The sequence below is a fragment of the Oncorhynchus keta genome, chromosome 26 (assembly GCF_023373465.1).
Source record: "Oncorhynchus keta strain PuntledgeMale-10-30-2019 chromosome 26, Oket_V2, whole genome shotgun sequence".
NCBI lineage: Eukaryota > Metazoa > Chordata > Actinopteri > Salmoniformes > Salmonidae > Oncorhynchus > Oncorhynchus keta.
Window position 1 is genome coordinate 40,731,807 of NC_068446.1, and position 23,158 is coordinate 40,754,964.

At 42.1% G+C, this 23,158-nt stretch overlaps 1 protein-coding gene across 2 annotated transcripts in view; it reads right to left on the reverse strand.

The window, feature by feature from the left end:
• The window catches only part of LOC118377453 (AT-rich interactive domain-containing protein 3B-like), a 32,763-nt gene extending 10,508 nt beyond the window's left edge, over positions 1 to 22,255 (reverse strand). For both annotated transcript variants that reach the window (XM_052480853.1, XM_052480852.1), the window contains exons 1-3: positions 21,699 to 22,255; positions 19,345 to 19,983; positions 149 to 223 (exon numbers count right to left, since the gene is read on the reverse strand). In XM_052480853.1, the coding sequence (XP_052336813.1) occupies positions 149 to 223; positions 19,345 to 19,983; positions 21,699 to 21,722 (738 nt within the window). In that variant the 5' untranslated portion in view covers positions 21,723 to 22,255. The remainder of the gene's footprint in view (positions 1 to 148; positions 224 to 19,344; positions 19,984 to 21,698) is intronic.
• Between the last annotated feature and the right edge of the window lie 903 nt (positions 22,256 to 23,158).

Here is a 23,158-nt window from a genome sequence, read left to right on the forward strand (position 1 = left end):
ATTTCCTGACACCAGTCCCACTCCTTCTAAATACAGGGGTAGAGCATCGGAATGTAGTTTAGCTTTGCTCAGACGGGTCTGTGTGGATTAGTTTTAGTTTAGCTGAGCTTAATGCATCAGCTTACATCCTTCTTTAAAATCTGATTACCTTGGCGAAGTCTCTGGACGGCTCTCCTCTTGTTTTGCCTCCTTCATTCTCCTCCGCCCAGCCCACACTGCCTTTCTGTAAACACACACAAAAAAAAAAACATGGTTACGCACACACACACACACACACACACACACACACACACACACACTGCTGCCTCCAGTGCATGTGTGCTGCAGCAGAAGGGGTCTGAATCTGTGCTAGTGCCATGTCAGCACCCTCTCCTCTTTCTATACAATAAACCTACGAAGACTTAATAAAACACACGTTCAAAAGTTTCAGGTCACTTAGAAATGTCCTTGTTTTTTTTAAGGAAAAGCTATTTTTTTTGTTGTCCTTTAAAATAAACATCAAATTGATCAGAAATACAGTGTAGACGTAGTCATTTACAACATTAACTATCGTAGCTGGAAACAGATTTTTTTTTTGTATGGAATACACATAGGTGTACAGAGGCCCATTATCAGTAACCATCACTCCTGTGTTCCAATGGCACGTTGTGTTAGCTAATCCAAGTTTATCATTTTAAAAGGCTAATTGATCATTAGAAACCCCCTTTGCAGTTATGTTAGCACAGCGGAAAACTGTAGTGCTGATTAAAGAAGCAATACAACTGGTCTTTAGACTAGTTGAGTATCTGGAGCATCAGAATTTGTGGGTTCGATTACAGGCTCAAAATGGCCAGAAACAAAGCACTTTCTTCTGAAAGTCGTCAGTCTATTCTTATTCTGAGAAATGAAGGCTATTCCATGCGAGAAATTGCCAAGAAACTGAAGATCTCATACAACGCTGTGTACTACTCCCTTCACAGAACAGCGCAAACTGGCTTTAACCAGAGTAGAAAGAGGAGTGGGAGGCCTCGGTGCACAATTGAAGCAAGAGGACAAGTACATTAGAATGTCTAGTTTGAGAAAGACGCCTCACAAGTCCTCAACTTGTAGCGTCATTAAATAGTACCCACAAAACACCAGTCTCAACGTCAGTGAAGAGGCGACTCCGGGATGCTGGCCTTCCAGGCAGAGTTCCTCTGTCCAGTGTGTGTTCTTTTGTATCTAACACCTCGGTTTCTTACCCCCATACTCTTTGCCCTATATTCTAAATCTTCTACCAGCGTGCGTGTGCGTGTGTGTGTGTGTGTGTGTGTGTGTGTGTGTGTGTGTGTGTGTGTGTCTTCAACTTTATTTGCATAGCGTGACCCATGAGAGATGTTCTCCATTTATACAGCTGTGGATTTTGTTTGTTCCCCTGGCTTCAAGGACACAATGACCTACTCCAGACTGCTCTGCTCCCAAGCACTGAAACAATTATACAGACAACTCTGATCATAAAGTACTGTTAAGATCTGAATAAGGGGTCATATTAAAGTAAATGTGAACATTGTCCAGTGGCTACGTGAAACAAAATGACAAAAGTGTGACAGAGCCACTAAATTTCACACCCAGATAGGTCATGTTAAAATACATTTTTTGTTGTTGCCTTAGTGACATTCATTTCTTCCCCTCATCTCCACAGAGGAACTCTGGAGTTCTGTCAGAGTGACCATCGGGTTCTTGATCACCTCCCTGACCAAGGCCCTTCTCCCCCGATCGCTCAGTTTGGCCGGGGAGCCAGCTCTTGTTGGTTCCAAACTTCTTCCATTTAATACGGATGGAGGTCACTGTGTTCTTGTGGACCTTCAATGCTGCAGAGTTTTTTTGGCACCCTTCCCCAGATCTGTGGCTCTCCACAATCCTGTCTCTGAGCTCTACAGACAACTCCTTCGACCTCATGGCTTTGGTTTTTGCTCTGACGTCCACTGTGGGACCTTATATAGACAAGTGTGTGCCTTTCCAAATCATTTTCAATCAATTAAGTTTACCACAGATGGACTACAATCAAGTGTTAAAAACATCTCAAGGATGATCAATGGAAACAGGATGCACCTGAGCTCAATTTCGAGTCTCATAGCAAAGAGTCTAAATACTTATGTAAATAAGGTATTTATACATTTGCAAAAAAACCTAGAAACCTGGTTTCACTTTCTCTTTATGGGGTACTATGTGTAGATAGAGGAAAACAATTAATCAATTTTGGAATAAGCCTGTAACGTAACAAAATGTTGAAAAAGTGAGAGACTGAATACTTTCTGAATGCACTGTCCTTTAAACTTTATGTGGAAATGTCCCCTAAAATTACTGTTCTGTTATTTATAAATGGGCCATAAAATGTTCATGGAGAGTAGAAAATACAATCAAAGAGATCATGTTTTTTTAATTTTATGACCAAAAATGTGCCCAAAATGCTTGTCTAAATCAGATATTTTTTTTAAAAGTATATTTTGATCCCGCGATTGAGAGGATAACATTTTGAGCATGCTCCTAATGATTTCAAAATATTGTGTAATATCTCTGGATTAGAATGATATAGAACATGTACCAAAACAGTGGCTGAACAAAAAGTAAATGGTAGCCTTAGTATCATGTCCCATTCCATGGTTCCATTGTCAACATTCTATGTACAGGGGAGGTTTCTCATCACATTTCTAGAAATTGACAAAATGCAGAATGTCATATTTTATAAATCACTGTATTTAGTAGACTTTAGGAAAACACTCATTTGACAGATGAGTGTTTACATGTAAAATACAGAAAAGTAAGAAGAAAGTATGTTCAAGAATCAGTATTTTGGGTAGTATTTTTGGGTACCTTTTTCTTCAAAATATTCAAAAAGGACAAATATCAATGGCTCTGACCATTTTATAGGTGTTCAAGATACCAACTAACATGTTTAAGCCATCATTGGGCATTATGTACCAGTTGTTTATGGAGATATGAATCCTTTCCAATATGGTGCTATGGAGCTGGTCGGTGGTCGTTTTGGAAAATGTAGTATAAAATCACTGTTGTAAAAGCCGCCTGATGAATCAATGTCTCACAAGATCCACTTAAATGGATGATTAATTTGTATTCCGCATAACAATACTTTTTCTTCATGCTCCCTGTGTTGTTTTTTTATTCTTCTGTTCTCTCATGTAGCCAGACCTGGAGACCACCAGACCTGGAATAGCTATGGGGGGGTATTCTTTAGGAACAGTCCATCTACACAAAATCCATTGAAAAGCCCTGTATGGTTCCCTGTGTGTTACGCTTTTAACTACAGTCCGTCCATACAGACCGATACAGCCAATGCATTGTAAAGGCCGTATTGTCGTGCCGTAACAGTACCCCTGTGAGTACAGCTGTCGCATGAAGCAGCAATAATGGCCAAACCAGTGGCTATATATTATTCCAATAATGGCGGTCTGGTTGCCCTGGGCAACCGACCAATAGACCAGACCTTTCTATTGACGAGGAAGCAGATGTCCTGATCTGAGTGACTCGTTGGTAATAAAGTGAAAATAAAATCCGATTCCCTGTTGAGGAGATAGTGAAATCCCACTATGGATCTGTCCATTGACAAAAAGCTCCACTTAGTCATCTCCTTTTAGTGATTACTTTCTTAGCTTTCAATTCTGACCACTTTATGTTCGTTTAAGATAAGAGGACCCTACAACAACAGAGAGCAAAACGCTGATCAGGGTAAAAGTATTCAGGGGAACTTTTCCCACAATATAAATCACTTAGTTGATCTAAAAATCTAAAATGTATCCAATAATACACTAACTATAGTGAACAAAAATATAAAAACAGTTAGTTTATATTAGGAAATCAGTAATTCTATGGATCTATGGATTTCACATGACAGGGAATACAGATATGCATCTGTTGGTCACAGTTACTTTAAAAAGAAAAAAGTAGTGGCGTGGATCAGAGAACCAGTCAGTATCTGGTGTGATCACCATTTGCTTCATGCAGCGCGACACATCTCCTTCACATAGAGTTGATCAGGTTGTTGATTGTGGCCTGTGGAACGTTGTCCCACTCCTCTTCAATGATGGTGCAAAGTTGCTAGATATGGGTGGGAACTGGAACACACTGTCGTACATGACGATCCAGAGCATCCAAAATATGTTCAATGGGTGACATGTCTGGGGAGAATGCAGTCCATGGAAAAAACGGGGACATTTTCAGCTTCCGGGAGTCGTGTACAGATCCTTGCGACATGGGACCGTGCATTATGTTGAAACATGAGGTGAAGGCAGAGGGTGAATGACATGACAACGGGCCTCAAGATCTCGTCACAGTATCTCTGTGCATTCAAATTGCCATCGATTAGATGCAATCGTGTTCATTGTCCGTAGCTTTTCTGGTAATGAGCTTCATTACCAGAGGTGCAGCTGCTCCTGCAGTGAAACCTTATCCCTAAAACACACAGTTACGGGGGGGGGCAAATCTTTCATCCAAATGATCTTTAATCAACTTATTGGGCCTCCACTCTCCCCTCTACAAGTCGAAATAATTGGTCTGGCCCTTTGCTGTGCCCGGGGTTATCTGAGCGGATAAGGGTCTTTATCCAACAGCGTTTAGCTCAGTGATGTCATGGTTAGCCGGTGTGCCTGGTCACACGCAAGGATTAAACATGTCTGGCCCTGGCCCAGCACCAGCACTGTGGAAGTTGTTTATCGTCGGGTGGTGTGTGCATTCTGCACGTTTCAAGACTTTGATTATTTTCTTTAATTTATTTCACCTTTATTCAACCAGGTAGGCTAGTTGAGAACACCTTTATTCAACCAGGTAGGCTAGTTGAGAACAAGTTCTCATTTACAACTGCGACCAGGCCAAGATAAAGCAAAGCAGTGTGACAGACAACAACACAGAGTTACACATGTAGTAAACAATAAACAAGCCAATAACACAATAAACAAGTCAATGACAGTAGAAAAAAAAGAAAGTCTATATACATTGTGTGTAAAAGGCATGAGTGAGGCAATAAATAGGCCATAGGAGCGAATAATTACAATTTAGCAGATTAACACTGGAGTGATAAATGAGCCGATGATGATGTGCAAGTAGAGATACTAGTGTGCAAAAGAGCAGAAAAGTAAATTAAATAAAAACAGTATGGGGATTAGGTAGGTAGATTGGGTGGGCTATTTACAGATGCAACTGCAGCGATTGGTTAGCTGACGAGGGAAATAAAAGTCTCCAACTTCAGTGATTTTTGCAATTCGTTCCAGTCACTGGCAGCAGAGAACTGGAAGGAAAGGCGGCCAAATGAGGTGTTGGCTTTGGGGAGGATCAGTGAGATACACCTGCTGGAACGTGTGCTACGGGTGGGTGTTGTTATGGTGACCAGTGAGCTGAGATAAGGAGGAGCTTTACTTAGCAAAGACTTATAGATGACCTGGAGCCAGTGGGTCTGGCGACGAACATGTAGCGAGGGCCAGCCGACTAGAGCATACAGGTCAGTGGTGGGTGGGATAAGGTGATTTGGTAACAAAACGGATGGCACTGTGATAGACTGCATCCAGTTTGCTGAGTAGAGTGTTGGAAGCAATTTTGTAGATGACGTCGCCGAAGTCGAGGATCGGTAGGATAGTCAGTTTTACTAGGGTAAGTTTGGCGGCGTGAGTGAAGGAGGCTTTGCTGCGAAATAGAAAGCAGATTCTAGATTTGATTTTGGATTGGAGATGTTTAATATGAGTGTATGACTGATAAGTTATTAATCTCCAAAGCTATTTGTTTAAAAAAAGGAAACATTCGAAGAGACTAGATTGCTACAACATTATTGTATTATTGCTTTTCCCAATAAAGCTACTAAAATTGATGACACTTTAAAACATTTGAAGTCCATTTTAGATATTTCTAGAATCTTAAACCTCTTTTCAAACATTACCATCCTGTACTACACAATGCTAAATAAATCCAAATGAATGACAAGAAACGTATATATATATATATTTGTTTTTAACTCCACACCACTACCCCTCACCACGCTATACACTGAGTATACTAAACATTAGGAACACCTTCCTAATATTGAGTTACACGTCCTCAGAACAGCCTCAAATCGTCAGAGCATGGACTCTAAAAGGTGTCGAAAGCGTTCCACAGGGATGGTGGCCCATGTTGACTCCAATGCTTCACACAGTTGTGTCAAGTTGGGCTGGATATACTTTGGGTGGTGGACCATTTTTGATAGACAGGGGAAACTGTTGTGTGGAAAAACCCAGCAGCGTTGCAGTTCTTGATAAACCGGCACCTAGTACCATAATACCATGTTCATTATTTTGTCTTGCCCATTCACCCTCTGAATGGCACACAATCCATGTCTCAAGACTTCTTTAACTGGCCCTAAAGAAATCCTTCTTTAACCTGTCTCCTCCCCTTCATCTACACTGATTGAAGTGGATTTAACAGGTGATAGCAATAAGGGATCATAGTTTGTGTGTATGTGTACACACACACGTTCAAAAGTTTGGGGTCACTTAGATACTTAGATATAGGCCAGCATCCAGGCGTCGCCTCTTCACTGTTGACGTTGAGACTGGTGTTTTGCGGGTACTATTTAATGAAGCTGCCAGTTAAGGACTTGAGGCATCTGTTACTCAAACTAGACATTCTAATGTACTTGTCCTCTTGCTCAGTTGTGCACCGGGGCCTCCCACCCCTCTTTCTATTCTGGTTAGAGCCAGTTTGCGCTGTTCCGTGAAGGGAGTAGTATGCAGCGTTGTATGAGATCTTCAGTTTCTTGGCAATATCCCGCATGGAATAGCCTTCATTTTTCAGAACAAGAATAGACTGACGAGTTTCAGAAGAAAGTGCTTTGTTTCTGGCCATTTTGAGCCTGTAATCAAACCCACATATGCTGATGCTCCAGATACTCAACTAGTCTAAAGGCCAGTTTTATTGCTTCTTTAATTAGCACTACAGTTTTCAGCTGTGCTAACATAATTGCAAAAGGAGTTTTCTAATGATCAATTACCCTTTTAAAATTATAAACTTGGATTAGCTAACACAATGTGCCATTGGAACACAGGAGTGATGGTTGCTGATAATGGGCCTCTGTACACCTATGTAGATATTCCATTAAAAATCAGCCGTTTCCAGCAACAATAGTCATTTACAACATTAATGTCAACACTGTATTTCTGATCAATATTATGTTATTTTAAATGGACAAAACAAATTGCTTTTCATATATAAACTCACTGCCAAGTGCGCTTATTTTAAGCAAACTTAACGTGTAAATATTTTTATGAACATAACAAGATTCAACAACTGAGACACAAGCTGATCAAGTTCCACAGACATGGGACTAACATAAATGGAATAATGTGTCCCTGAACAAAGGGGGGTTAAAAAAATCAAAAGTAACAGTCAGTATCTGGTGTGGCCACCAGCTGCATTAAGTACTGCAGTGCATCTCCTCCTCATGGACTGCACCAGTTCTTGCTGTGAGATGTTACCACACTCTTCCACCAAGGCACCTGCAAGTTCCTGGACATTTCTGGGGGCCCAAGGCGTGCTCAATGGAATTGAGATCTGTGCTCTTCGCTGGCCATAGCAGAATACTGACCTTCCTGTCTTACAGGAAATCATGCACAGAAGGAGCAGTATGGCTGGTGGCATTGTCATGCCAGGATGAGCCTGCAGGAAGGGTACCACAGGAGGGAGGAGGATGTCTTCCCTGTAACACACAGCGTTGAAATTGCCTGCAATGACTGATGTCCGATGCTGTGACATTCCGCCCCAGACCACAACGGACCCTCCACCTCCAAATCGATCAGATGTTCATCCTGTCTCCCTGTAGCGCTGCCTTAGGTGTCTCACAGTACGGACATTGCAATTTATTGCCCTGGACACATCTGCATTCCTCATGCCTCCTTGCACCATGCCTAAGGCACGTTCACGCAGATGAGCAGGGACCCTGGGCATCTTTCTTTTGGTGTTTTTCAGAGTCAGTAGAAAGGCCTCTTTAGTGTCCTAGGTTTTCATAACTGTGACCTTAATTGCCTACTGTCTGTAAGCTGTTTGTGTCTTAACGACCGTACCACAGGTGCATGTTCATTAATTGTTTATGGTTGGGAAACAGTGTTTAAAGCCTTTACAATGAAGATCTGTGAAGTTATTTGAATATTTACGAATTATCATTGAAAGACAGGGTCCTGAAAAGGGGATGTTTCTTTTTTTGCTGATGTGTACACACACACACACACACACAAAGTTGAAGTTTACATGCATAAACTCGTTTTTCAACCACTCCATAAACATCATCTTACTAAACTGTAATTTTTCCAACAATTGTTAACAGAAAGATTATTTCACTTATAATTCAGTGTATCACAATTCCAGTGGGTCAGAAGTTACACTAAGTTGACTGTGCCTTTAAACCGCTTGGAAAATTCTAGAAAATGATATCAGAAGCTTCTAAAGCCACGACAGGCTAATTGGCATCATTTGAGTCAATTGGTGGTGTACCTGTGGATGTATTTCAAGGCCTACCTTCAAACTCAGTGCTTCTTTGCTTGACATCATGGGGAAAAAAATTCCAAATAAATCAGCAAAGACCTCATTAAAAAAAAACGTAGACCTCCACAAGTCTGGTTCATCCTTGGGAGCAATTTCCAAACGCCTGAAGGTCCCACGTCCATGTGTACAAACAATAGTACGCAAGTATAAACACCATGGTACCAAGCAGCCGTCATACCGCTCAGGAAGGAGATGCGTTCTGTCTCCTAGAGATGAATGTACTATGGTGCGAAAAAGTGCAAATCAATCCCAGAACAGCCGCAGAGGACCTTGTGAAGATGCTGGGGGAAACAGGTACAAAAGTATCTATATCCACAGTAAAACGAGTCGTATATCGACATAACCTGAAAGGCCATTCAGTAAGGAAGAAGCCACTGTTACAAAACTGCCATAAAAAAGCCAGACTACAGTTTGCAGCTGCCCATGGGGACAAAGACTGTACTTTTTGGAGAAATTTCATCTGGTCTGATGAAACAAATATAGAACTGTTTGGTCATAATGACCATCTTTATGTTTAAAGGGAAAAGGGAGAGGGTTGCAGGCCGAAGAACACCATCCCAACCGTGAAGCACGGGGGTGGCGGTGCTTTGCTGCATGAGGGACTGGTGTATTTCACAAAATAGATGGCATCATGTGCGAGCAAGGAGGCCTACAAACCTGACTCAGTTACACGAGCTCTGTCAGAAGGAATGGGCCAAAATTCTCCCAACTTATTGTGGGAAAGCTTGTGGAAGGCTACCCAAAAACATTTGACCCAAGTTAAACAATGTAAAGGCAATGCTACCAAATACAAATTGAGTCTATGTAAACTTCTGACCCACTGGGAATGTGATGAAAGAAATAAAATAAATTCTACTATTATTCTGACATTTTACATTCTTAAAATAAAGTGGTGATCCAAACCGACCTAAAATATGGGAATTTTTACTAGGATTAAATGTGAAATTGTGAAAAACTGAGTTTAAAATGTATTTGCCTAAGGTGTATGTAAACTTCTGACTTCAACTGTATGTATGCATGCATTTCACACACACTCTCCAGAGTGGCAGGACGAATGTAAAAGGCATTTAACCCATAGGGTGGAACAGAACTAGGGGTGTAAAGGGTACATGTATTCGTACCGATGGTTCGGTCCGCACTGCGAATCCTAATTAATAACAAGCAAAAATGTACTAAATAAAAACAAAGGCCACTAGGCTATGCTGCGTTCTAGGCCTCGAGTAAATCTGAGCTGAAAACATGCCAGGCTATTCCCTTAACAAGAGACTATACACAAGGTGTAAAATTCTATTCTTAAATGACGCATTCCAAAAACTGTCCTTTTGTGAGGCGCAGCCGGGAACTAGTTCTATATGATGTTGAGTGGTGGGGTGGATAAACCAGAATTGGAGGATCTTCCATTGTCCTTTAAAAATCGCCAGTTTGGGAACATTTTAGCGTCCCAGAAGATTCCCAATGATGTACAGAGAGTTGTGAACAAAACGTTAAACAGTGTGTTGCCACGCTCAACAACAATAGCCTATGCAGCTGCCAACACCTCACACACGTTAACCCGTGTCACGCAAACATCACCCCAGTACACCGGGACTGACCGGGACAGAATAAAATTACAAGAGTAGTAGGTATATATTTTTTTTAAGTCTTTGGTTTATAGCCACGGATATGAGGGTCGTCCGAGTTTGGCAGGGGTATTCTGTCATTGTAAATAAGAATTGGTTCTTAACTGACTGGTCAAGTTAAATTAAAAAAATGTTTGTAAACAAATAACTGAGTTCATAAACCACATGAATAGATTGCTTTTTATAAAATACTGTTTTGTCGTTGTATTTAACTGCAGAAAATGCTGTACTAGAGGCCATTTCTTTAGTAGATGAGGTCACCATGTGTGAGAATGAGTAAATCACCAGTTTGAGAGCTTTTCAAGTGTTTTCTTCCTAGTCGTATGTGGTAGATTCCCACTTGGTTACGAACGCGCCATGACACCGCCTCCTTCAGAGCCAGATGCACACTTGTGACCCTCATAAAAGGAGGCTTGTTTGTAGCACGATGGGGTAATGTGATTGGGCTGTCACTTATTTTTTATTTAACCTTTAACTCGGCAAGTCAGTGAATAACAAATTCTTAATTACAATGACAGTCTAGCCTGGTCAAACCCTCCCCTAAGCAAGAACGACAATGGGCCAATTGTGTGCCGTCCTATGGGATGACAGCATAACAGCTGTACTTTTAGTGTATGGTTGACACACCTGGTTGGCCATTAGCCAAAATGGCATTTCTCAACTAGTTCAAACCACATGAATTCATCCAACCTTTATTTACGACTTAAATTCCCACCTCCTACATGGTTAAAAACGCAGCATCAGAATGGAAACTTGAGAGGCTCAACGTGTCGATCCGGTCACAACAACAATGCATTGTGAACGCTGAACATTGTGAAAGGCATTTAACTTTCCCCAAAACTGCAATATGTACAAAACCATGGGTCCGGTGAACTGTTACACCCCTAGGCAGAACTAATGTAAAGACAGACCCTTTAACTTTCTCTATTTGGTTTATAAACCATCTTGTATCCACAAGACAGTTGGTCCTCATCAATCAACGTAAATGAGGCCAGAGTAAAACCAAATCAGGGCCGTGTTTAGGGCTCCATTGATCATGTGCAGCTGTGCTAAAACTGAAGCACAAAGTGTTGCCGAGCGACAGCTGAATTATGCAAGGACCAGGGGTGGTCAATGACGTAAGTACTGAATTGATTTAATTTAACCAGGCTAGCCTCGTTAAGACAAATAACTTTGTTATTGACAGAAATGAAGTACTAAAAAGAAGATCTCCTCTTGGGCCCACTCACAGTGGTCAGGCCCCTTTAAACTCATGTTTACGGTATCGATTTTGCCATTAATAATATATAGTATTTAGCAGACTTTAAAAACAAATCCAAAGTGATATAGTGCTGCATGCATTCAGTTCACGCATTGGTGGTCCCGGGAATCTAACCCACTAACATGGCATTGCAAGCACCATGCTCTACCAACTGAGAAACAGACGACCATTTTCTATTTCTATTTATTAAAAGATCCCCATTGGCTGCTGCCAAGGCAACAACTACTCTTCCTGGGGTCCAGCGAAATTGAAGCAGTAAAAACATTACAATAAATTCATGACAGAATGCACAACACACTTAAGTGTGTGCCCTCAGGCCCATACTCCACTTACCACATATCTACAACGCAAAACCCATGTGAACGTGTGTATATAGTGCGTATGTTATCATGTGTGTGTGTACTGTATGCTTTCAATACCTATGTTACTATTTGTTTATGAATTTAACTTTTATTTAATTAGGCAAGTCAGTTCAAAGAACAAATACTTATTTACATCTATTGAGCAAAAAGCTTTAAATTAAAACCCATCCTCCAATCTCTCATTTGTAAATGGATTTTATGGCATCTGCTAGCCTTTGTACGGACAGACAGTGCCATCAAACCAGTCTGGCTCTCCACCTCCATCTTTAATGACATCTGACCCCGAGACTAAGGAGGAAAACTAGTCTATAGGCTGCAGTAAAAGATGAAAGGGAATTAAAGCATTTGAGACGTATTCTTTATCCAGGACACTATCCTGGTACTACAACCATCCAACTAAAAAAATAAATAAAAAACTTTAAAATGTACTTATCTCACTGAGGGACAAGTTTGAATTAAACCAGAGATATGGGGGAAATATCTTTCTTTATGGTTTCTTAACTGGATTGAACACAGAAGGAAAATCAGAAAGATGTAATGATCTCAAACAAATCCTCTCACCTCCACCACCATCTTTAATGAAAACTGACACTAGGACCAAAGAGGAAGGTAATTCTATAGGGTGCAGTAAAGATGAAAAAGAAATGGAATGGTTCAAATTACAAGGGGTCGGGGTAGTGGATACATGACCTTGGGGGCTAAAATAATGTAAGAATGGATTAGTCCCTTCAAAAAGAACAAGTAAAAGATTGACGTCAGGCACCTCTAAAGAAATCCGCACCGCACTCATTATCTTACACCACACCCAGGTAAAAGTCGCCCCCACACACCCAGGTAAAAGTCGCCCCCACACCCAGGTAAAAGTCGCCCCCACACCCAGCTAACTCACAGTTTAATAAAAGCGTTTCTCAGTCTATGTCCAACCTTTTGTTAGTTCTTGGAGGTTTGTTACTGAAATACCTTTAATGCAGGGAAACACGGCGTTTTACCTCATGTCTATCAGCATGTTAAATGTGCAACCAGATGGAGAAAAATGAATAAACTCTAGACCACCTTTACTCCACACACTGAGACGTAGACCTCCACACAAAGACGTGCCCTCTATTTGGCAAATCTGACCATAATAATAACCTCCTGATTCCTGATTACATGCAAAAACTAAAACAGGAAGTACCAGTGACTCAGTCTATAAAAAAAAGTAGAAGCTAAGCTACGGGACTGTTTTGCTAGCACAGACTGGAATATGTTCCTGGGATTCTTCCTGATGGCATTGAGGAGTACACCACCTCAGTCACTGGCTTCATCAATAAGTGCATCAATGAAGTCGTCCCGAAAAGTGACTGTACATACATACCCTAACCAGAAGCCATGGAGAACAGGCAACATCCGCACTGAGCTAAAGGGTAGAGCTGCTGCTTTCAAGGAGCAGGACTCTAACCCGGAAGCTTATAAGAATGGATGACAAAGGAACATGTGAGAATGCTGTTCATTGACTACAGCTCAGCGTTCAACACCATAGTGCCCTCAAAGCTCATCACTAAGTTAAGGACCATGGGACTAAACACCTACCTCTGCAACTGGATCCTGGACTTCCTGACGGGCCGCCCCCAGGTGGTGAGGGTAGGCAACAGCACGTCTGCTACACTGATCCTCAACACGTGGGCCCCTCAGAGGTGCATGCTCAGTCCCCTCCTGTACTCCCTGTTCACTCATGACTGCATGGCCAGGCACGACTCTAACACCATCATTAAGTTTGCCGATGACAACAGTGGTAGGCTTGATCACCAACAACGACGAGACAGGATATAGGGAGGAGGTCAGAGACCTGGCCGTGTGGTGCCAGGACAACAACCTCTCCCTCAACGTGAACAAGGCAAAGGAGGTGATTGTGGACTACAGGGAAAGGAGGGCGGAGCACGCCCCCATTCTCATCGACGGGTGGAGCAGGTTGTGGAGCACAAAAAAAAGACAAATTCAACACCATCTTTCATCGAATCAGATGTCTTATTCATCACAAAACCATTTGATGTTGACAATTATTTGAGTGATTATTTCATTGGCAAAGTGGCAAACTTAGGCAGGAAATGCCCGACGACAAAAAGTGAGCAATTATATCCACGTATAAAAAAACAAACAATGAAAGAAAAGCAGTGCAAGTTTGAATTTTGTCAAGTTAGTGTGGGAGAGGTGGGAGAATTATTGTTAACGATCAATAATGACAAACCTCCTGGCATTGACAACTTAGATGGAAAGTTATTGAGGATGGTAGCTGACTCTTATAGCCACTCCTATCTGTAATATCTTTAATTTGAGCCTAGAGGAAAGTCTTTGTCCTCAGGCCTGGAGGGAAGCCAAAGTAATTCCCCTACCCAAGAGTGGTATAGTGGCCTTTACTGGTTCTAACAGCAGACCTATCAGCTTGCTGCCAGCTCTTAGCAAACTGTTGGAAAAAATTGTGTTGGAACAAATACAATGCTATTTCTCTGTAAACAAATTAAGTACTAGACCTCAGCTGAATCTGGTAATGAATGGTGTGGCTGTTGAACAAGTTGAGCAGACTAAATTACTTGGCGTTACCTTAGATTGTAAACTGTCATGGTCAAAACATATAGATTCGATAGTTGCAAAGATGGGGAGAGGTCTGTCCATAGTAAAGAGATGGGGAGAGGTCTGTCCATAGTAAAGAGATGGGGAGAGGTCTGTCCATAGTAAAGAGATGGGGAGAGGTCTGTCCATAGTAAAGAGATGGGGAGAGGTCTGTCCATAGTAAAGAGATGGGGAGAGGTCTGTCCATAGTAAAGAGATGGGGAGAGGTCTGTCCATAGTAAAGAGATGGGGAGAGAGTCTGTCCATAGTAAAAAGAGATGGGGAGAGGTCTGTCCATAGTAAAGAGACGGGGAGAGGTCTGTCCATAGTAAAGAGATGGGGAGAGGTCTGTCCATAGTAAAGAGATGGGGAGAGGTCTGTCCATAGTAAAGAGATGGGGAGAGGTCTGTCCATAGTAAAGAGATGGGGAGAGGTCTGTCCATAGTAAAGAGACGGGGAGAGGTCTGTCCATAGTAAAGAGATGGGGAGAGGTCTGTCCATAGTAAAGAGATGGGGAGAGGTCTGTCCATAGTAAAGAGACGGGGAGAGGTCTGTCCATAGTAAAGAGACGGGGAGAGGTCTGTCCATAGTAAAGAGACGGGGAGAGGTCTGTCCATAGTAAAGAGATGGGGAGAGGTCTGTCCATAGTAAAGAGATGGGGAGAGGTCTGTCCATAGTAAAGAGATGGGGAGAGGTCTGTCCATAGTAAAGAGACGGGGAGAGAGCTGTCCATAGTAAAGAGATGGGGAGAGAGCTGTCCATAGTAAAGAGATGGGGAGAGGGCTGTCCATAGTAAAGAGATGGGGAGAGGTCTGTCCATAGTAAAGAGATGGGGAGAGGTCTGTCCATAGTAAAGAGATGGGGAGAGGTCTGTCCATAGTAAAGAGATGGGGAGAGGTCTGTCCATAGTAAAGAGACGGGGAGAGAGCTGTCCATAGTAAAGAGACGGGGAGAGGTCTGTCCATAGTAAAGAGACGGGGAGAGGTCTGTCCATAGTAAAGAGACGGGGAGAGGTCTGTCCATAGTAAAGAGATGGGGAGAGGTCTGTCCATAGTAAAGAGATGGGGAGAGGTCTGTCCATAGTAAAGAGATGGGGAGAGGTCTGTCCATAGTAAAGAGACGGGGAGAGAGCTGTCCATAGTAAAGAGATGGGGAGAGAGCTGTCCATAGTAAAGAGATGGGGAGAGGTCTGTCCATAGTAAAGAGACGGGGAGAGGTCTGTCCATAGTAAAGAGACGGGGAGAGGTCTGTCCATAGTAAAGAGACGGGGAGAGGTCTGTCCATAGTAAAGAGACGGGGAGAGGTCTGTCCATAGTAAAGAGACGGGGAGAGGTCTGTCCATAGTAAAGAGACGGGGAGAGACTTGTCCATAGTAAAGAGATGGGGAGAGGTCTGTCCATAGTAAAGAGATGGGGAGAGGTCTGTCCATAGTAAAGAGATGGGGAGAGGTCTGTCCATAGTAAAGAGACGGGGAGAGACTTGTCCATAGTAAAGAGATGGGGAGAGGTCTGTCCATAGTAAAGAGATGGGGAGAGGTCTGTCCATAGTAAAGAGACGGGGAGAGGTCTGTCCATAGTAAAGAGACGGGGAGAGGTCTGTCCATAGTAAAGAGATGGGGAGAGGTCTGTCCATAGTAAAGAGATGGGGGGGAGAGTCTGTCCATAGTAAAGAGATGGGGAGAGGTCTGTCCATAGTAAAGAGATGGGGAGAGGTCTGTCCATAGTAAAGAGATGGGGAGAGGTCTGTCCATAGTAAAGAGATGGGGAGAGGTCTGTCCATAGTAAAGAGATGGGAGAGGGGAGAGTCTGTCCATAGTAAAGAGATGGGGAGAGGTCTGTCCATAGTAAAGAGATGGGGAGAGGTCTGTCCATAGTAAAGAGATGGGGAGAGGTCTGTCCATAGTAAAGAGATGGGGAGAGGTCTGTCCATAGTAAAGAGATGGGGAGAGGTCTGTCCATAGTAAAGAGATGGGGAGAGGTCTGTCCATAGTAAAGAGATGGGGAGAGGTCTGTCCATAGTAAAGAGATGGGGAGAGGTCTGTCCATAGTAAAGAGATGGGGAGAGGTTTGTCTGTAATAAAGAGATGCTCCGTTTGTTTTGACACCACACTCCACAAAGCAAGTCCTGCAGGCTCTAGTTTTATCTTCTCTTAATTATTGTCCAGTCATATGGTGAAGTCCTGCAGGCTCTAGTTTTATCTTCTCTTGATTATTGTCCAGTCATATGGTGAAGTCCTGCAGGCTCTAGTTTTATCTTCTCTTGATTATTGTCCAGTCATGTGGTAAAGTCCTGCAGGCTCTAGTTTTATCTTCTCTTGATTATTGTCCAGTCATATGGTAAAGTCCTGCAGGCTCTAGTTTTATCTTCTCTTGATTATTGTCCAGTCATATGGTAAAGTCCTGCAGGCTCTAGTTTTATCTAATCTTGATTATTGTCCAGTCATATGGTCAAGTCCTGCAGGCTCTAGTTTTATCTAATCTTGATTATTGTCCAGTCATATGGTCAAGTCCTGCAGGCTCTAGTTTTATCTCATCTTGATTATTGTCCAGTCATATGGTCAAGTCCTGCAGGTTCTAGTTTTATCTAATATTGATTATTGTCCAGTCATGTGGTCAAGTGCTGCAAGGAAAGACCAAGTTAAGCTGCAGCCCAGAACAGAGCAGCACGTCTAGCTCTTCATTGTAATCAGAGAGCTGATATTAATACTATTCATGCCAGTCTCTCTTCGCTAAGAGTTGAGGAGAGACTGACTGTATCACTTCTTGTTTTTCATAAGAAACATTAATGTGTTGAAAATCCCAAATTATTTGCCTAGTCAATTTACACACACACTTATCCCACCAGACATGCCACCAGGGGTCTTTTCATAGTCCCCAAAGCCAGAACAAATTCAAGAAAACGTACAGTATTATACATAGCACTTATTGCATGGAACTTCCATCTCATATTGCTCAAATAAACAGCAAACCTGGTTTCAAAAACAGATAAAGCAACACCACACGGCACAACACCTCTCCCCTATTTGACCTAGATAGTTTGTGTGTATGTATTCACATGTAGGCTGTGTGCCTTTAAAAAAATATATCAATCAAATGTATTTATAAAGCCCTTCTTACATCAGCTGATGTCACAAAGTGCTGTACAGAAACCCAGTCTAAAACCCCAAACAGCAAGCAATGCAGGTTTAGAAGCACAGTGGCTAGGAAAAACACCCTAGAAAGGCCAAAACCTAGGAAGAAACCTAGAGAGGAACCAGGCTATGAGGGGTGGCCAGTCCTCTTCTGGCTGTGCTGGGTGGAGATTATAACAGAACATGACCAAGATGTATGTATGTAGTTCTGTCCTTGAGCTGTTCTTGTCTAATTATGTTCTGTATAATGTTTCATGTTTTGTGTGGACCCCAGGAAGAGTAGCTGCTGCTAATGAGGATCCTAATTAAAATATCAAATACCGGTACCCCCTGCATATACCCTCGCTATTGTTATTTTACTGCTGCTCTTTAATTATTTGTTACTTTAAATTTCTTATTTTTGTAGGTATTTTTCTTAACAGCATTTTTTATTTGGGGCTTGTAGGTAAGCATTCCACTGTAAGATCTACACCGGTTGTGTTCGGCGCATGTGACAAATAGAATTTGATTCGATTGCCCCTCCCCTCAAAAAAACTATTTGATGTCATATTCATTCACAAATACTAGTCTCACACTTTATGGCCTATCACATCTCATTCTGAACCAGCTGCTTCCAGTAGTTCCCATTCATTCAACAGTGTCTTGGACAGAGGCCAAGGCTACTTAGCTCTGCCAAGAACCCTTCTGTGTGAAGAGTGTGGAGGGCATCCTCCCAAACGGCACCCTATTCCCTATATAGTGCACTACTTTTGACCAGAGTCCTTGTAGAAAGTAGTGCACTAGATTAGGAATAGGGTGCAATTTTGGGACGTAGACAAGAAGAAGTCACACGAGCCAAAGGGAGAAGGTGGGAAAACCCCTGGAGCGCCCGGCTGAATAAACTCCCCTCCTGTTGGGCTAGTGGCCAGGAAGACACGATGACAAAGAATAAAGTGGGAGAATAACCTCCTCTCCCCTTCCTGTTGGGCTAGCTGCCAGGAGAACACAGTTCTCTGTGCTCTCTGCCTGACCTCTACATGTGAAGAAACAGGAAGCAGAAGCAGTGCAGGCTGTCTGTGTAAATTCAATTGTTAAGAGGATTTCAGTGGTGCTACAAGCAATGCCAAAGTCATGAGTTCATGTCCAATAAGGATCACACCCCTACTAAAGAATGCATTCATTTCAGTGTGTGCTGGCCAGCTATTCCATTTACGTTAGCAGCCCGTCAAGAGAATAGAAAAATGTAGGCTCTATGCAATCACTCTAGTCTACCAAGTCATTTTGGATAAAAACACAGTTTTGCTAAAGTGGGACATTGTACGTTACTATATTATTTTAGCAGCAGGAGCAGAGATGGCAGTGTGCCAGTGTTCGGTCATTCATTGACTCTCAGTGTGAGTGGGTCAACAGAGTGTAAGGAGGGAGGGAAACAAAACACCCCCCCCCCCCTCTCCTCACTGTGAAGCATTATACAAGTTTCATATGAAGCCAGTCATTAAAAGTGACTGCATACCACTTCGCAGTAGTCGAACAGTAGATAATAGCCTGTTTTACATAGAACTGCTGTGATCAATGGAGGTGAAAAAAACTCCATGAACACTTTTGAAACCTGGTAAAGTGTGTGTGGATTCAATATGATGTCTGCTGCTGGGCTGTTTGCTGCACATGGGACACCTAATGCCAATTTCTCAGTAAACGCATGCATACCATCAGTGTCGTCCTACAGTTTAGGCTACACGTTCCCTGAATAGAGACCCATTCCAACGTTCTTCAAGTGGAAGTAGATCACACGCCTGGCTTTTGGAATGTAAAATCTTCAAACAAAACATTTACAGAGTGTAAGGGGTTGTAGGGTGAAATACAACTCACTTGTTTGAATGGTCCATCATCAAAGCTCCAATCTCCAAATCCATTGGACGATGTGAAGGAGTGTTGTTCTGTGGTAGACTGGTCCTTCTCCTCAGACTCTTTCTTTAGATTCATAGGAAGGGAAGCGGCGCTGGGTTTAGCAGACGCCGACGGAGAGGTCGAATACAGAGGAAAAGATAAGGAACTATCCTGTTGGAGTGGAGACATCTTCGTCATGTGGCCACCATCATCCTCATCCTCACTGTTCTCTTCTTCATATGCCGTCCTTTCTTCTTCCTCATCATCTTCCTCTGACCCTTCACCTCCCAGTCCCTCTTCTCCGTTCTCCCCATGCACACCACTTTGAGTGTTGGTGTTACTACCACCAGCCTCGGTCTGTTGCTGACCCATCTGAGGGGTCCTTCCTGTCCCTGTTCCTTCCACCCGTTTGCCCAGGAAGGCAGAGTCCAGGGGGGCTCCAGTGTTCCGGGTGGCAGTTATGTGTTTAATGAACATCATCTGGGCCTGGCGGAGGTGTTTCTCCTGCCGGTCCATCTCCAGCTTGGCCTCCTGCTGTCTCTGGAGCTGCTCCATCACAGCCTCTAGTCTGACACCAACAGGGCTACCCAGACCACCCCCAGCCTCCTGCGATAGGTTGGGCTGTAGGGAGAGGAAAACAACGAAATGTAGAGTAAATATATTGTAAACAGATATCTTATTTTTCCCCACAGATGTAAGGAAGTTAAAATATTGTACAAGAAGATGCATTATGGAATTTATAGACTAGAGATAAACAATGTACACACAGATACATTGTGGAGGCCGTCATTTTAAATAGAAATTTAAATAACTGATATATAATAAAGATTTTTTTTCTCCCAAAGATAGAATATTCTTATTTGTATAGTTATGTAGTTTATGGCTGGGTGTTACAGGGGTGTAAGACTGTGTCCTATATGTGGGGTTCTGGGTAGACAGCAGATCCAACCTGCTCGGTTACAGCTGCACCAGGGTCAGACAGCATTCCTGTGTATATCAAGACAGGGTTTCCAAACTAAATCAGCTGCCCCCCGAACTGCATATTTTGTTTTTTCCTCCAAGCACTACACAGACAATTCAAAGAATGAAAGCTTGATGATGAGTTGGTTATTTAAATCAGCTGTGTAGTGCTGATTTAGCACAAGATATGTCTCTGAAGATGTTCCTCAATACAAGGATGACAAATGTGTTGTACTCCGAATTGTCTTATTATCCTAACTGTTACACAGTAAAGATTAAACTGCGAGCTTAATAAGTATAGCAAATTGTTCAATCTTCTCAGTTTAACAGTTGGAATAATGGGCCAATTCGGAGTCCAATACATATCTCATCCCTGGATTGAGGTACGTTTTCAAGCCATATCTCACAATAGCTGCACAGTGTCCTTAATATACACAGGGATGCGGTCTGCCCCTAGAGCAGCCAGTAAGCAAGCATATCGGATCTGCTGGCTCGGGTTCTGGGTAGAGCCTCGACCACTCCACTTCAGAATTTTACCTACACAATGTATGGTCAGCTGTTAACATATAGGTCTATAAGTTACCCTGAAAGAAAATGGCGGCAGTGTAAGAGTCAACAGTTTCTATAATTGGCTTTTCTTTTCAGCATGTTCAAAGTTATTTAAAAAGCGTTTCAAGGAGAGGCGTGTTTTCTTTGATAAACAGGGCCAGTTACCTACCACACGGTATTATGCCCAATAAGACATCAAAAGAGAAAATGTGATTAATTAAACATTATTTATTAAACCAAATTCGTTTAATAAAATATGTCCCTATCGAAATGACCGTTAGTACAGTCTCCAATTATTTATTATTTTAATAAATAGGATACACTCGCACGTGGATGGCTCAAACAAACTTATTGTTGAGAAAAATACAATCTCACGCCTGGTCTATATTACATTTAAACCATGCCAACAGATGAATTTACAATTACGATTGATCTACAAAGGGGTATAAAGGTGAATAGAAAACATGTTGTCGAATGTTTATTTCACGAGATTCCATCGACAACAATGTATCAATCTACAACTTTCTAAAAGGTGATCTCTTCTGCTCCGTGGTGATGGTAAAGCAAACATGACGTGTACAACAGTCGCCTACTTTTCCAAAGTAGTGTCTCAATCTTTAAACACGTATAGGAATAAGGTAAACAATTTACCGACCAGGTAACAAAATGTCGTCCCATCATGGTTTATTAAATATTAGTTTCAAAAGTGTAAAACTACATATCACTTTCACGACTGTTGCCCAATTTGTTACAGTATCTAACTAAATGGGGGAACGGTGCCAAAGGAAACCGTCCGTCAGCAGCGAACTGACTCGATCGAAACTCACCATTTGCGATTTCGAGTTTTCCATCCTCCCCTCAGGTTCCCAATTTAACCTTCTTTTCCACTCGTTCTCTCTCCTACGTAAATCAATTTATATGCCAATATAGTTTATTATGATAAACGTTCGGTTGAGATCCATATAATGCCTGTAACTGTTGTGATAGGAAGATTGGCGAGGAGGCCAGTGTAGGGTAAATGCCGGGCCTCACCTCCCTGACCGCAGCCTGAACATAAAAAACCCACCCTGGTCTTGATTGTCTTTGCCTGTATAGGTTAGTAGTCTACTACACCCCCACAGTAACAAGAGAAGGCCCGCCCTACTTCAAAAGTGGTGCCTCTTCGTTCGCAACATGATGGTGTTGGTCAATTCTTGCCACAGTGCTCCTCAGACAGCAAAGTGAAATACTATTCACTATGAATAGTGTTTATAGAATAAATGACGCAACTGTAGCCTGCTATGTGAAGCTGTTTTTCATAGCATAGTTTATATCCTACTAACCAACACCATCAATACATGTACATGGATGATCCACGTATTTTACACGTGTAGCAGGGTTAGTTGCGTTCCCACTTGACGCTGCAGAAATATGTATTCATTGTTTATGTATTCTTATTGGTTGGTTGAATTGACATATCAAAAAGGTGTTACGCCATTGGTCATGCTTGCAGATTAGGGGGGATCGCGAACGTTCATTCTTCCCAGTCTGATATTGACATGGATGCAGTCGGTCACGTTCTGAAATACTGTATTATATTCTCAGATTTACAATGTGTATGAGTTCACTATGTTTATATTTATGTATGGTACCTGTTAGGTGTTGGGGGCGTCCTGATATGTGCTTTTTGTATGCTATTGCTGTAAAAGCGAGTTCGTTTAGCATGCTGTAATTGTAATGGTCACATTAGCTCCCTGCTAATTCAGTTATTTTCATGCCAACAGACTAATCGACAACCATCAACATACTGTTGTCCCGCTCATCAGAAGAAACACCAATCAACTGGGTTTACTGGCTGGACAGTCGTTTCTTTAAAAGCACAATGCTAGGAAGTACGATCGCATGTTACACTGGTGCAGAGACCAGACAACGGTTATCAATTTCTTTGCATTGCCTATTTCTATACCACCATGTAAAAATAAAATAAAAACTATAACCATACCATTTTTATGCCTACAATCTACATCTAGGTCTGCTCTTTGGCCATGTTGATGTAGTCTCCCCCATTTTATAATGGAGACCATCCACGCGCTTCAGCGTGATGAGCGCATATTAAGGTCATTGCTTAAACATAATATAGTTTGTCAATTTGAAGTCGAAAGTGGGTTTTTTTTGGTGTATTTTAGTTAAACCCTTTTCCTAACCTTAACTTAGTTATCCTAACCTGCTGAGTATGTTCCCCTAACCGGCTATAAAAAAAATACATTATGGTAAATTGTGACAAACTATACTCTAGTCAAAACCGCAT